The 15,626-nt window shown below is 39.4% G+C and overlaps 1 protein-coding gene across 2 annotated transcripts in view; it reads right to left on the bottom strand.

The window, feature by feature from the left end:
* The window catches only part of LOC124723116 (set1/Ash2 histone methyltransferase complex subunit ASH2-like), a 199,982-nt gene that overhangs the window by 129,521 nt on the left and 54,835 nt on the right, over positions 1 to 15,626 (bottom strand). For both annotated transcript variants that reach the window (XM_047248300.1, XM_047248299.1), the window contains one exon: positions 901 to 1,079. In XM_047248300.1, coding sequence (XP_047104256.1) covers positions 901 to 1,079 — 179 coding nt within the window. The remainder of the gene's footprint in view (positions 1 to 900; positions 1,080 to 15,626) is intronic.

Here is a 15,626-nt window from a genome sequence, read left to right as displayed (position 1 = left end):
TACAGACACCACGAAACATATATAAATAATAAAACTGGATCTCACCATTGGAGTAAGTCAAGAGAACAGATGCACACTCGTGGCTGATCAACACTTGAATGTCAGCAAGTTAAAGCAGAAATGCCTTGTTTTACAAACGTTGTTTTGGGTGTGTTTAGGTATTGGTCTTGAATTGTCAAGCTATAGTAATGACAACAACAATGACAATGATCTAATGCCTCTTCAATTGGAAACACAATGTGGAGGTCTTATTGAAACATGTCACCATAAAAAAATTATCTTTTATCAATAATTTGATTGGCTTACTGAGACCTTGCCTCAAACTCATCTGTGAGATTTAGTACTTTTAAGACAAAACCTCTACAATAAAGATAATTAAATACCGGGTGATCAAAAATCAGTATAAATTTGAAAACTGAATAAATCACAGAATAATGTAGATAGAGAGATACAAATCTTTCACGCGTCTAGCAATATGGGTTGGAGCGCCATCCTGCATAAACATCATACGTTCCAGCAGGTGTTTATCAGCCAGGCTGGGGATGATGTGACTCTGTAACATATTGGCGTACCTCTCACCCGTCACGGTAGCAGTTACTGACGTTTTGCTGTCCAGCGCCATCTGTCGGACATTTTGTGAACTTTGTTTTGTTTTTTGTTCTAATAAAACACCATGTCATTCCAAGCATGTGTGTCAATTTTTACCTCTCTATCTACATTATTCCGTGGTTTATTAAGTTTTCAAATTTATACTGGCTTTTTGATCACCCGGTACAATGACAACAGTCACTCTCCAAACTGGAATGGCCATGATTTCTACAGAAATAAAAACACATCACTGACCTGCATGCATGCTTGTAATAAACAATACACTGATTTAGTTTAGAACTTACAACTTACCTGCTTGGTTCTTCTTAAAACTTTCCAGGCCTGTAGGTGAGCAATTCTTGCATACAAAGTAGTAATTGACCATGAATGGCACAAGTTTACCAAGTTGATAACCGATGCACGATTCATGAAACCATCTCATGCAGCTTGCGCACAGAAGTTCAACAATATTCAAATTACGATCCTTGCCACTGCAAATAATTTTTAATAATTAATTGTTATAGTATTATATGCATGTCAATGATTTTAAAAATTATAAAAAACTTTGCAGTAAAAGTTATGAAACTTCAGTTTGCCAGTACTATTGTGTCATCATGCTTTGAGTCAAGTGTGAAAAAAGTGACACAAACACCAAACATTCTATGTAAAGGAAGTAGCAACATTTTGCCTCTATCAGAAACATTAGCTTATATATAGATTGGCTCCATATACAACTACCATATGGCTCTATCACATGCTCCGTGAAATACAAATGCAGTCATCAAAAGTGCACTCCACACATGGTTTACAGAAAATTTTCCCACTGTAAATCTTAGGATATTACACTGTTTAACTTGGGTAACTTCTTCCAGTCAGCTGTTGTGGTTTCCACACACAAATTGGTTCGATCCAACTATCCTGTGCAAGACTCTTCATCTCCACGTTACTACAGCTACCTCTCCCATTTGAACTTGCTTTCTGTAGACAAACCTTGGTCTTCCTGCAGCTCCTCCTTTAACCCCTAGCCCCCAAACAAATTGACTATTACTTGAAGTCTCAGAATGTGTTGTATCAAGCAACACCTCCTTTTGGTCTAGTTGTGCCATACATTTCTTTTTTCTCCAATTTCATTCAGTATCTCCTCATTAACTACTTGATCTATTCATGTAATTTTAAGCATTCTCCTGCAGCACCAAATTTCAGAAGTTTCTATTCTCTCCTTGTCTGAACTATTCATTGTCAGAGTTCACTTCTGAACAAGGCTACAATACAACTGCCTTAACCCATTTCTGTCTAGCGTAACATATATGTCACAGAACAGCTTGTCATTGTTTTCTCTCGTTGGCAACAATGCCTTTGTTTGGAGTGTTGTATGGCTTTCAGATAAGGAGGCTTTGTTGTTCATGTTTAGGTAGGTTTCAGTCAGTTGCAAACATTAAGTGGTCATTGACTGGTGCTTCAAGTATGGAAGACTTTTGTGAGTGAGATTATGTCTTGGAATAAGAGGAAAGTATCATTTTTTTTACTGCAAATTATAATACAATTTGTTTAAATTGTGGTTGATTATAATGTTGAAGTACTGAAATTTATGGTAATGGTTAATCTACAAAATGCAATTGTAGATAAATTACCAGCAAGTCAGCTCAATGCTACTGCGCTTTGTGATTTGGCCATTTTTACCAATGGTAATGCTGTGAATGCAACAAGGAAACAATCCTTCACCTCTGATGATGTTCCAGGACCCTCCAGCAGTACAAAAACAGCGACAATAACAACAACAACCACAAACAAACCAGCAAGGCTATCTAAGAATAAAGTTCTAAACCTCAAGAAATATAACTGGAAAAGTGGTGAGATTGTTAATCCAACACCTGTATGGCCTCTAATGTTCATAGTTGGAATGAAGAAAGGGTGAACACCGCTTGAATATTTCCAACAGTTTTTTGATAACTAAGTGCTTCTAATGATGGTCACATTCACAAATCAGTACGCAGCCAAGAGAAATAGACTAGGTGATTGTTCAGAAGATGAGATGTTGGTGTTTATTGCAATACTTCTGCTAAGTGGATATGTAACAGTGTCACGCAGAAAGATGTACTGGGAATCAGATAAAGACAGTCACAACGACCTCTTAACAAATGCCATGTCCAGAGATCGATTTGACTTCATCTTTTCCAATTTGCATGTATGCAACAATGACAATTTGGATAAATCAGACCGTTTTGCGAAAATCCGCCCATTACTGTGTATGCTGAATGATAGATTCAAACAATTTGCGCCTCACGTGCGGCATCATTCTGTCGATGAATCGATGGTCCCATACTTCGGACACGGGTGCAAACAATTCATAAAAGGGAAACCAATCCGATACGGGTTCAAATTTTGGTGTGGAGGCACATGTGGTGGATATATTATTTGGCTCGAACCCTACCAAGGAGCTGGAACGTGTAGTAAGGATTATGAAACGAAAGGTATGGGGTACGGTGTGGTAATGACTTATGTTGACCAGTTACTTCCACATGTTACATATCGAATATACTTTGATAACCTCTTCACCAGCGTTGAACTACTACATGACCTAAAAGAGAGGGGCGTGGAAGCAACAGGAACAATGAGAGGAAACAGAGTTAAGAATTGCACTCTATCACCTGTAGAAAAAATGATAAAAGAAAATAGAGGATCATATGAAGTTTGTTCTGACTCAGCATCCGGGATTTCCATTGTACGTTGGAATGATAACAATGTTGTTACTGTAGCCACCAACTTTAGCAGAGTGCAACCACTACGCTCTGTAGCAAGATTTTGCAGGGAACAAAAGAAATGGATTAGCGTGCCTCAACCTAACTTATTACACTCCTACAATACTCATATGGGAGGCATAGATCGAGCTGACCAAAATGTATCCCTATATAGATGCTCTATAAGAGGGGAAAAGTGGTATTTCCCGATCATTGCACATTTTATAGACATTGCAGAGCAAAATGCCTGGGATCTTTACAAGCACAACGAAGAACCCATAGATCATCTGACATTTCGTCGTCGAATTTTCACTGCAATTCTTGAAAGTCACAAAAGAGTTACTACCAGCAGAGGACGTCCTAGTAAGAGAGCAAAACTAGATTCTAGATTTGATGGAAGAGAACATTATGTTGCTGAATTACCAACGGATGAGGTAACAAAAAAGAAGAAGCAGCTGAAATGTCAAAGTTGCCACAAAAAAACTACTACTATGGGCATAAAATGTGACGAACCATTTCATGTTTGTTGCTTTTTGTCTTATCATACTAGTGCATAAAATATATGTATAGGTTATTTTCTCTGTTTTTTGTATTTTTAGCTGTTTTAGCCTATAATTCAAATTTATTTATGTTTATTTGAAAGTATAAAAACCGAAACAAGTTAATTGCGCAATGTCATATACTTTAAAAACACGTTCCATTATTGTCCTGACGTCCTTCTGGAAGGACGCCCATTTTTGGAAATACTAAATAAAAATAAATACTCAAAATTGTTTTTACTTTCTTCCTTACAACCTTGTGAATGAATGTAGATAAGATATAAATCAATTTTGAAAAAAAAAAAAAAATTCAGGACTATCTGGGTTAATGAACCTCCTGAAGCTAAAGTGGATTCCGATGAAGATTCTGGGGAAGAAATGTCGATAATCTTGGACCAAGGCAACTCCAGGCTGGTGCAGAAGTGGTTTTAGCAAGTAAAAACAGGTTAGGTGGTGAACCTGAGATTAATTTCTGTCCTAATGATAAACCAGATGAACAGGAAAAGTCACAGATCTTAAAAACTGTAATCAGAAATTGGAAAAAAGACAATCTGCGTAATGTTAGTTCTGTATTTCCCGAGAGTGATTACGGTAAATACAGAAACTTGTCTCCAGTTCAGTGCTTCGAATTATTTTGGAACGACGAAGTAACTGAATTTCTTTTCACTGAATAGACGAAGTACGCTTTGTTCAAGAACTGCTCAGATCCAAAAATAACATATGAAGAGATAAAAGGTTTTCTAGGAATTCTAATTCTTTCTGGCTAAAATCCTTTACCTAGCAGAAGAAATTACTGGGATTCTGGATTGGACATGAGAAATGAAATGGTCCACAGCACGATGAGAAGAGACAGGTTTGAAACAATTATGAGATTCATTCACTTTTGTGACAACGCAAAAATAGATACTAATGATAGAATGTGGAAACTTCATCCAATAATAAATAAACTAAGAAAAAAGTTTGCTCTCCACTTTCAGAATGAACATCATTTGTCTTACGATGAGAGCATGATAAAGTATTTAGGCAGACACGGATGTAAACAGTTTCTGAAAAGTAAGCCCATTAGATATGGGTGCAAAGCATGGTTCTAAACACAACCATGGGTTATCTAGTGGACTTTCAAATATACCAAGGAGTTGATCCTCAGAGGAATGAAAAATATGAGAAAGCATTTGGAAAAAGTGCTGCTCCTTTGATTCAAATGATCAATTCTCTTCCTGAAAAGAACAAACATCTTCTCTACAGGTTTTATTTTGACAACCTGTTTACATCACAAACATTGTTTATTTACCTGAAGCAACGAGGTTATGGTGCAACTCTGACTATTCGTGAAAATCGTCTGCCTAAAGAGTGTCATCTCATACATTCTAATATTAAGTCCAAAAGGAATAAGAGAGGAGATTTTGATTACAAGAGCAGCAAGGAAAGTGGAATAATCGTTGCCAGATGGCTAGATAACTCTACAGTAACAATTGCTTCCACAAGCCATGGTATCAGTCCAGTCAGCACCGTTGACCGATACTCTAGACAAGAGAAGAGAAGAATACTTGTACCTCGACCTAATGTAATTGGAGAATACAATAAAAATATGGGAGGAACTGACCGAATGGATGAAAATGTAGCATTATATAGACTGAGTGTCAGAGGAAAGAAATGGTGGTGGCCAATTTTTACATGGTTTCTAGATATCTCTATACATAATGGGTGGCTTCTTCATAGAAAGACTGGTATAAATATGCCTCAGCTGCACTTCCGGCCCTACATTGTGAAATGTTACCTGACTTCCAATGCTGCAGTACCAAGAGGTCCTGGACGCCCTGCAGTTAATTCAAACCAAAGCAGTGTGCCGCATGATATTAGGTATGACGAAACAAATCATCTGGTAGCCATGGTGTCACAGAAAAAAGAAGACACTGTGCGGCGGAAAACTGCAAAGGAACCCCAAGAACAATGTGCTGCAAATGTGGTGTTGGTTTGTGCATAGAATGTTTTGTACCATATCACAGAAATCGAGTATTGTCGTCTGAACTTAATGTAAATCACATTCAGTGTATTATTTTACTCGCTGTCATATATTCTGCCTAACATGCATGTTCTGCCTAGCGCGACATATATGTTATGCCCTTTTTCGTTTCAATTACTGATTATTTTTTGTTTTGATTGTTGTATTGCTTTTCTTTGATGACAATACACACAAACATCTAATCTGTAGAAATCAGAAGAAAAAATAATTCAGGCAGAAACGGGTTAAAAAAGATTTCTTAACATTTGAATTTATATTCAGTATTAACAAATTTATATTTTTCATAAACACTTTTCATGCTATTCTTAGTCTTAATTTCACATCATCTCAACTTCATCCATTGTCAGTTATTTTGCTAACCAAACTGTGAAACTTTTATACCACTTTTAGATCATTTTATGTTCTAATTTCCCCAGCATTATCCGCTTTAATTAGACTACATTAAATTATCCTTAATTTCACTTCTGTTTATGTTCATCTTGATGTTTTTAAGCACTATCCATTCCATTCAGCTCCTCTTCCAAGTAAAGTCTTAGACAAAAAAAAACTGACCGCCGGACGGCCGCCACAGAGACTAAGTCTGAGTCGTTCACTTAAGGTGGCCAATGTAACTGACCGCCCCTGACAAATTAAAGTCCGCCATCTGCACAATCTGGAAACACTGTAAGATGCGGAAGTGTTAGGAGGAAGTGTTGTCTACTTCCGAGATAATATTGTTGGAGTGAGCCCGTGGTCTTGCGGTAATCGTCGTGCATTCTAAACTTAGTCGCACGTTCATGTCCAACAGAGGATGGGTTTTTTTTTTTTCCAACCTCATTTCGGTCTAAACTTATGAGTCTGATTGAACATCGAAGACAATTCGCTTAACATTCTACCCACCCGCAATAACAAGTATTCCAGAAACAATTCCGCAGGACAGCTCGTGGCTGCGTCGCGATCATAACAGCTTACGCTCGGGTGTTTCCTCGCGCTGCAGCGGCTACTGGCTACCGGCCAGACGCCACTTGCCGCCTGAAATCCGGCGCCACCCATGTGAAAACCGCGCCACGCTATCAGTGTACGTATCAATGCCATTTTTGAGTTTGAAGTTCTAGTTAGTATCTTGCAGTTAAGCATTGGATTTTGTATACCTGAAAATCATGAACTACCGTTAAGCATTGTAAAATTGGGTCGCAAGTGGAAAAAGGTGTAAAATCTGCAACACAATGTTTACTTTTGGTATAACAGAGGGGTGAATGTAGAGAAGGCAGCTAGAAAGATTTGAACTGTGTGTGGGGAGAGTGCTTTTGGGAAAAATACACCAGAAAAAGATATTCTTGTTTAAACAAAGATCGTTCTGGCATGAATGATTTTCCACATTAAGGAAGTCTCAACTACTGATATATGTGACAGATTACCATTTTACCATCATGCGACATTTACATTCAATAGGCAAAGTTCAGAAGTCTGGTGTAGGATCGAAACAACATAAATCAACGGAGTGACTATTATTGAACGTCATCAGGTCGCTCATTGAGCATTCCATTGCAGTACTGTTACTGGTGACGTGTTATGATGCCTTTATCGTTAACTTCCTAAGAAGAAATGAAAGGCTGAGCCCCACCAAAAGACGTAGACTAGAGCAAAGAGTAGTGTGAACATAATATTTTACATTTGATAGCTCCAAAAGTGTGTTTTGGACTACAGATTCTGCCCCAAGGGGTGTGTGCAACACAGCTGGAATTTGTTGTCAACAATTGAGACACCTTTCGGTCGCAGTGTAAGAAAGTCGAGCAACAAAACTACATCACCTTTGCTACTGCATGATAACTCACTCTGTTGATTTGAGAAACAAAACTATCCAGGAGATTGATAGGAAAGTCGACTCTCAGACACTTGTATTGTTAGGAAAGCCCTCTCTCAAGCACTTGTCCCTCTCGTCATGTATTCGTAAAATATTACCTTTCCTGCTCTTGATCGACCAACCGTCAAGGCAATTAATTTCTAGACGAAAATACTCTTAAAACTACCATGGTTTAACGACCTCGTTAAAACAAGTAGGTTTCTATGGGCGTAGAATTTGTAAACAACTGCAGCATTGTCAGATTGTTTTAGATATCGTGAAAGAAAATTCAGCTGCTGATTAATTTCTCTTTGATGATTACTGTTGTGTTTAGAAAACTAATGGAAAATGCAAATAAAATATTCGTTGTACTAATACAAATTAAATTCAGCTTACTACAGGAACATCACGACAGCAGTCTATCTTAATAAAGCATTAAGTTCAAAAATGGTTCAAAGGGCTCTGAGCACTATGGGACTTAACTTCTGAGGTCATCAGTCCCCTAGAACTTAGAACTAGTTAAACCTAACTAACCTAAAGACATCGCACACATCCATGCCCGAGGTGGGATTCGAACCTGCAACCGTAGTGGTCGGGCGGTTCCAGACTGTAGCGATGCATTAAGTGTCTGTAAGACGATTGATCCTATTGTAACATGAATTAATAGGATATTACAAACTTTTGACTTCGAAAAGATCTGTATTTACTTCATTTCCTGTATCATTCGCAAGTCTTATGAAAATGTGGCATTTCATAGATAACATTATGTATTAACAACAACAAAAAATACGTCGGCAGAAAACAAAAGTGGCATTATGAAATTGGCAGTACCGTAAGGTTTTCGCTCTGACACTAAGGGTTACTGTAAGTAGCAAGACGAATTTTGCTTGAGCGTTATCTTACGATTCCCTTATTGAGTTTTTATCTGCCTGCGTAGCTCTACTACAAAAGAATTAAAAATCTGGCTTTCAGCGAGTCTAGAAAGGCGAACGACAGCAGCTTGCACCTGGTAGCCAAGCATGTTACCTGAGAAATGGTATTTTCCTAAAGTGGGAAGACTTTCTTTTGTGGTTGAATTGTTGGCAAATATCAGTCAGACGTGTGCCGTTGGTCTAAGCGTTTCGGTGTGTTGAATTTGTACCAATGATTTTTCTACAGGTTTTTTCTGTCCCAAATACAGAGTTGAAGTCTCCCATTAGTATTTTCACATCATTTTGGTCAATTTTTCTCATAATATTTTCGAGTGTGTTCCAGAATTTTCGACATTTTTGGTGTTTTTCTTATTTTCGATGTTGGTGGGGCATGTGCATTGATGGGTGTATATTTTTTACTGGGGCTATGAATGAGCATAGTCCTAAGTCGACTGTTGATGGCTGTGATTTCTTTGACAGAGTTGATGATAGACCTGTGTTGAGAAAGGCAATGCCAAAGATTGGCACGCATTTCGCTACCTTTTGTTGTATTTTGCTCTTGAAATGCAAGGTTTCGTTAGTTAGTTGTGGTTCTTGAAGAATAATGATGAGAATTTTTTGTCGATCGATTTATTAAGAGAGATTATTTAGTTTTCTTATTTGGATCAATGTATCGATGCTTAGTTATGAAAAAAGTTCTCATGTGTGTGAAATCTTATGTGACTTAACTGCGAAGGTCATCAGTCCCTAAGCTTACATAGTACTTAACCTAAATTATCCTAAGGACACACACACACACACACACACACACACACACACACACACACACACACACACACACCCCCGAGGGAGGACTCAAACCTCCGCCGGGACCAGCCGAACAGTCCATGACTGCTGCGCCTCAGACCGCTCGGCGAATCCCGCGCGGCGTGTAGTTTTCAAATGTATGTTTTTTGCTTGTAGGGAAATTTACAGGAGATCTTTAATATTCTCTGCCGTGCTAACCTGGACTCCCCAGAATCCGAAATTCCAACTGCCGCCTGTCGACAGCCGGGTTGTGTACCACCTGGGGTAAAGTTGACTTTGCTTGCACAGTTCATGTTTGCTTGTGTTTCATTGGTTTGGCCTGGGTGATTCCAGGATCGGACAGGACCAGAGGGTGTTGAAGCCTTTGGAAGCAAATATTTTCAGCCGAGCTCATTGAGCTAACGGACGGTGACCAGAGTAGTAGTGGTTTTCACTCAGACGTGTCTGGAATTTGAGTTTAACGGATTGAGTAGCCGTTCAGGATTGTGTTAGTATTTTGTTCACCCCAAGTATTTGATTTCCTCTGGGGAATTAACTGGTGCATGTGTTGTTCAACACACAGTAGTTGTCACCCTCACTGGAATCAATGACTCTGTGTGTGTGTGTGTGTGTGTGTGTGTGTGTGTGTGTGTGTGGGCGCGCGCGCGCGCGCTTTTGTGTTCACGCACAATCTAAATCAATACTATTAACATTAGAGAGACAACGAACAATAAATATTGCATCAAATATGACTAAAGTATTGTAATGCGATGGGAAGTGACAAACTGAATTTTTACCCAACCCACAACCTGCATATTACGTTAAGTAAGATGTATTAACTCCATAGTATCGTTAGCAGAGAAAGTGCGCTCGTGTTTCGAGGCTCGCGACAAGTGCAGCGATTAGCAGTGCCCAATGCCGCCGCGATTTGTTTATGTTGACTGCGTGTGGACACTGCAGCAGACGCTTTGCCATAAACAGAAAGAAATCACCTTGGCTCCGACTGCAGTGAGCGGATATCACTGCCTGCATGTTCTTATAGTAACCAACGTGAGACTCTACTCACAGGTGCCATGGAGCAATTGCAACGGGTATCATGTCATTAGTCTTCAGAATATTAACCAGTGATGAAATGTCCACTCTATTTGAATCCCAAGGAAATAGGTACCGTCTCACAAAGGAATGTGAGGTGTTATCAAAATTTATCCAACATACAAAAATTAACTGCAGGTCTTTCATGTATGCAGTAGTAGCACCCAAGGAAATATTATGTCTTGGAAGCGTATATTTCATTTCCTCTTCTCATATTAACGCCCTTGTTTTAGTATGAAGTGAGAAAATAAACACGAAAAACTAAAGTTCCTGAGAAGCATATCAGTCATTTCCTCTTCTCATATCATAACTTTTATTTTAGTATTAAGTAAAAAAATAAACAGTTTAAGGTTGTGAAGCATAATATGACACCAGATTCTTATCGTACGCACTATCGGAAACGCAAAAAGCAGGGAGCTGTCCATTCTTTTGTCCAACAGTCTGTTTCCTTTCATGCACTACTCCCGCTAGGAGATTCTTATTTAAGGACTTGTGGGCATCAAGTTCTTCAGCAGAACAAGCATTATGTTATTGTGCTAATTACGGTATGGAAAAAATGCAACAAAGACGATTTCCCCTAAAGCAGTGGGGATATTTGCAGATGTCTGTATTCAGCAATGACTGCCAGCTGCCACAACACTTCACAGAATCCATGCGGCAGGCAACACAACTGTGTGTGCACTTCAGACTTCATTCAGTAAGACGTTAGGAGATGGATGGAAACATCAAATTAACGTCGCTTTCCGAGTCGTATTCAATCCAGAATGAGGTGTTATTAAGGTAGTTGAGCGTTCTAGCAATTACACTTTTGTAATTCACATATGAGTATTCCGATAGCCAAAAGAACCCGTTAGTGTGAAACTATCGGGAACTGCATTAATATCAAACTGCAAGAACTTGGGACAATACGTGGACTCTCCTCTTTGCTGGGTGACCTATTACTGTTATTTAGGATTCTCTCCGTCCTAGACGTAATGGAAATGGAACTTCAGAGGCACTCTCCGTTATTCTTGACAAACATCAGCAACTTGTAATCACTGCGAGTTACAACTGCGTGCTGATATGGCTCAGGTTGTCAGTAGTTTTGTGGTGGTGTTATGCTGTCAAACTGCTTACAGTAACGTTAATGGTGGCCCACATAATTTAGCGCTGACTACCTACTTAAGTAAAGATAGTGTTGTGGCATCGTCATTTCTCTTTATTTGGCATCAGCTTGAGTAATACGATTTAACGAACATAGTACTCCATTCCCGGGCTGCTAATGATACAGTATGACTACAGAGATCATCGTGCGGCTATTACATTAATTCTGCAATGAATTGCTTAACAAATATTACCCTCAGCTATGCAGCTGGAATGACTCATTACACAGGTACTCTGTTTCACTTGGTTAAGGGATCAGTTTGCTGCAATCCTGCTTCTACTGTTCATAAATACTTCTGTACTCCATAAATGGTTCAAATGGCTCTGAGCACTATGGGACTTAACAACTTCTGAGGTCATCAGTCCACTATAACTTAGAACTACTTAAACCTAGCTAACCTAATGACATCAGACACATCCATGCCCGAGACAGGATTCGAACCTGCGACCGTAGCGGTCGTGCAGTTCCAGACGGTAGCGCCTAGAACCGCTCGCCCACCCACCCCGGCCGGCATACTTGTATACTGACCATTCGTTATTTGACTAAATATGAACTACAATCTTATTCGCATATCCAGGGTGTTACAAAAAGGTACGGCCTAACTTTCAGGAAACATTCCTCACACACAAAGAAAGAAAATACGTTATGTGAGCACGTGTCCAGAAACGCTTACTTTCCATGTTAGAGCTCATTTTATTACTTCTCTTCAAATCACATTAATAATGGAATATAAACACACAGCAACAGAATGCACCAGCGTGACTTCAAACACTTTGTTACAGGAAATGTTCAAAATGTCCCCCGTTAGCGAGGATACATCCATCCACCCTCCGTCGCATGGAATCCCTGATGCGCTGATGCAGCCCCGGAGAATGGGGTATTGTATCACAGCCGTCCACAATACGAGCACGAAGAGTCTCTACATTTGGTACCGGGGTTGCGTAGACAAGAGCTTTGAAATGCCCCCATAAATGAAAGTCAAGAGCGTGGAGGCCATGGAATTGGTCCGCCTCTACCAATCCATCGGTCACCGAATCTGTTGTTGAAAAGCGTATGAACACTTAGACTGAAATGTGTAGGAGCTCCATCGTGCATGAACCACATGTTGTGCGTACTTGTAAAGGCACATGCTCTAGCAGCACAGATAGAGTATCCCGTATGAAATCATGATAACATGCTCCATTGAGCGTAGGTGGACGAAACTAAAATGAGCTCTAACATGGAAATTAAGCGTTTCCGGACACATGTCCATGTAACATCTTTTCTTTATTTGTGTGTAAGGAATGTTTCCAGAAAGTTTGGCCGTATCTTTTTGTAACACCCTGTATATGACATGGGTTAGTGCCGGCACAAAGCAATGACTAAGGGTTGTGTGCCGTTGAAGGCCCGTTACATTGGTGGCTATTGCCTCAAAAAACAATTGCATCTTAAATATCGAAGGACTGACGTCCACACTGTCACAGCGCGTTGAAATACAGCTAAGACGGCATATGAAAATTTGTGACTGACTGGGCTTCGAACCTGGACCTCCTGCTTACTAGACAGACATGTTGATCACTGCACTATTATTTTTTTTAAAAAGTTTGAGGAGACTTTCAGCACCAGGTAGGCGGAGGCAATGAGGGCAGGGGACGAAGATGCGAAGCCTGGCCTCAATGCCTCCCCCATACCTGTCACTGAGCAGCTGCATTATTCCCATGTATTCCATGTTTGCACTCATATATTCCTTTAAATTGTAGAACAAAATTGAAGTAGTAATTAAGGTAAAATAAATTACAGATTGTCGCCTCCAATGGCGTGCGTTCCTTGTGGAACATAACTTATACCAGTGAAAAAGGTGACGGAAAAATACATAACAAACATTTATTCAGAAATATATTCACATTTTATTTGCGCTGGATGTATATGAGGTCTGTAAGGAAGCCAAATATTTTTCAACAAATGAAAAAAATTTCGGAGCCGGAGGAGTTTTGTGAAATTAGAACAGTTCTGATTTTAGAACCAACGTAAAAGAATATTCCAGGAATAAAAGGAAGTGAAAGAATAGTATTCTGCTTCTAATAAGAAAAAAACTCTCCACCTGTTCGTAGCCCACATAAAGCAATAGATAAAAAAATTTGAAACCATTCCTTATATTTGTTATTCTTCTTCAGCGTAAAATGTTCTTCTGCAATATAAAACATGTACTCTTCCAAGTTCTGCTTGTTACGACGTAAAACACAAACTGTCCCAGAAGCCACGAATAACTGTTATTCTTTGCAGACGGGTAACATTTCCAGTCGGGTTGTAAAGCTTCCGTTATCGGTATATGACTTTCTGAGGTTCTGTTGATAGTGCTAATTTCTTCCTAGTCCAGCTCCAAATTCTGATTCTATTTTCACATAAGATGATGTGCGCTACAGTTTCTACAAGCCGACATTTGTCGCAGTATGGAGATGGTCTCAATTTGATTTTCCATAATTGTTCCGCTGAGGGTGTGGTTTCGTTTACAACATTGCACCATACGGCACTGACTCTAGTTGGTAGAATTTTATTGTTGATATTTTTCCAGACGTTCCTCCATTTTAGTAGGTTAATTTACCGGAATTGATTTGTGAAGACGATTTCTGGTAATATAATCATAGACGGTTCTAGTGTTGGTTTGTGCTGGTGGAAGTCTTATACAGCTCCAGTCGCCATAGTACTTACGGACGTAATCTAGGCTGGCATACTACATTAACAGGAGCGTTCCTATCCCCAGGATATAACAAGAGGAACAGAAGTTTCATGATGCCTTTCTTAGTGGCATGTATTAGTTTAAAAGCATGTCTTTAATTCCAAGTCCTCCTTTTTACCTCTGCAAATATATTTTGTTTCCACACATACCAAGAGGCTAAAGCTAATATTTTATGTGCAGTGACCTGCAGTATCGGTTAAGACTGCTGTGACATGATATAGTTTGCTAAGTATGTATGTATTTATAAAGTGAACATTCTGCAGTTGGTCTAACAATCGCATGTCATTGTCCTTCAACAAGGTTCCAATGACATTAAGTTTCCCAATTGTTCGTGGCCATGCGCTTGGGATTCACCCTTAACCTCAAGCCGAGTTACATCTAACCAGTGCGCACCTATTGCACTATTTTAAGAACCGAGATGCAAGTTCATTTGGCTACAAGAATGCGTATGTTCCTCCAGCATGATGGGTCTCCTGCACATTCTAGTCGTCAGGTCACGCATTATCCAAACCTAACATTTCCCGGAAGGTGGATCTATAGATATGGGCACTTTTCTTGGCCTTCAAGGTCCTCGGACCTTATCTCTTTGAATTTTTGCCTGCAGGGATGGTTAAAGGCGAAGTCTACAAATAGTGCAGCCCTCATAAAGGAACGCAAAGACGACCTCAGTAGAGCTACACGTGGTGTTATCAAGAGAAGTCAAATGTGCACTGAAGCTGGTTGGTGAATTTTTGAAAATCAACTTCGAATGTCCTCATTTGCCTTTGCTTTGTTAGCGTTACGTACTAACAGCTGTATCTCTGTACTCAATAAAAAGTGGACGTATTTATATGGAATTTTATTTGTCTGTACTACCACCTGCTAAAATATCAACTATTCCTCCTAAAACATCCTGTATATGGATGTCCGAAAGAAAATGCTTCATGGCATTCTGCAACAACCTTTGATCTAGTTGCAGGGGCTGATAGAGATTTCAGAGCTGCTTGGCTGTCTGAATAAAAGTAGAATCTACGGGGTTTGTAGGGTCTACTGTAATTTTCCTCCGTGCACATGCTGACAGAAAAAAAACGTGTAATACTGTGGCCATCATCCCTAAAGAGATTCTAGGCAGTACACCAGACCTGGTACTTTCATCTGTTTTCGACCTGTCAGTAAACCACTATATTATGTCTCCTGCACGGTGTTGTGGTTCGTTTTTCCACTGCTCCCAGCTTCCAACTGTTACGTGACAAAGTTTATTGAAACAGCTAGAAGTTATTGTGTAGTT

This window comes from Schistocerca piceifrons, chromosome X (genome assembly GCF_021461385.2).
Source record: "Schistocerca piceifrons isolate TAMUIC-IGC-003096 chromosome X, iqSchPice1.1, whole genome shotgun sequence".
NCBI classification, from domain to species: Eukaryota; Metazoa; Arthropoda; class Insecta; order Orthoptera; family Acrididae; genus Schistocerca; species Schistocerca piceifrons.
Note: the sequence above shows the minus strand (reverse complement) of the source record. Positions and strands in the feature narration are given on the sequence as shown.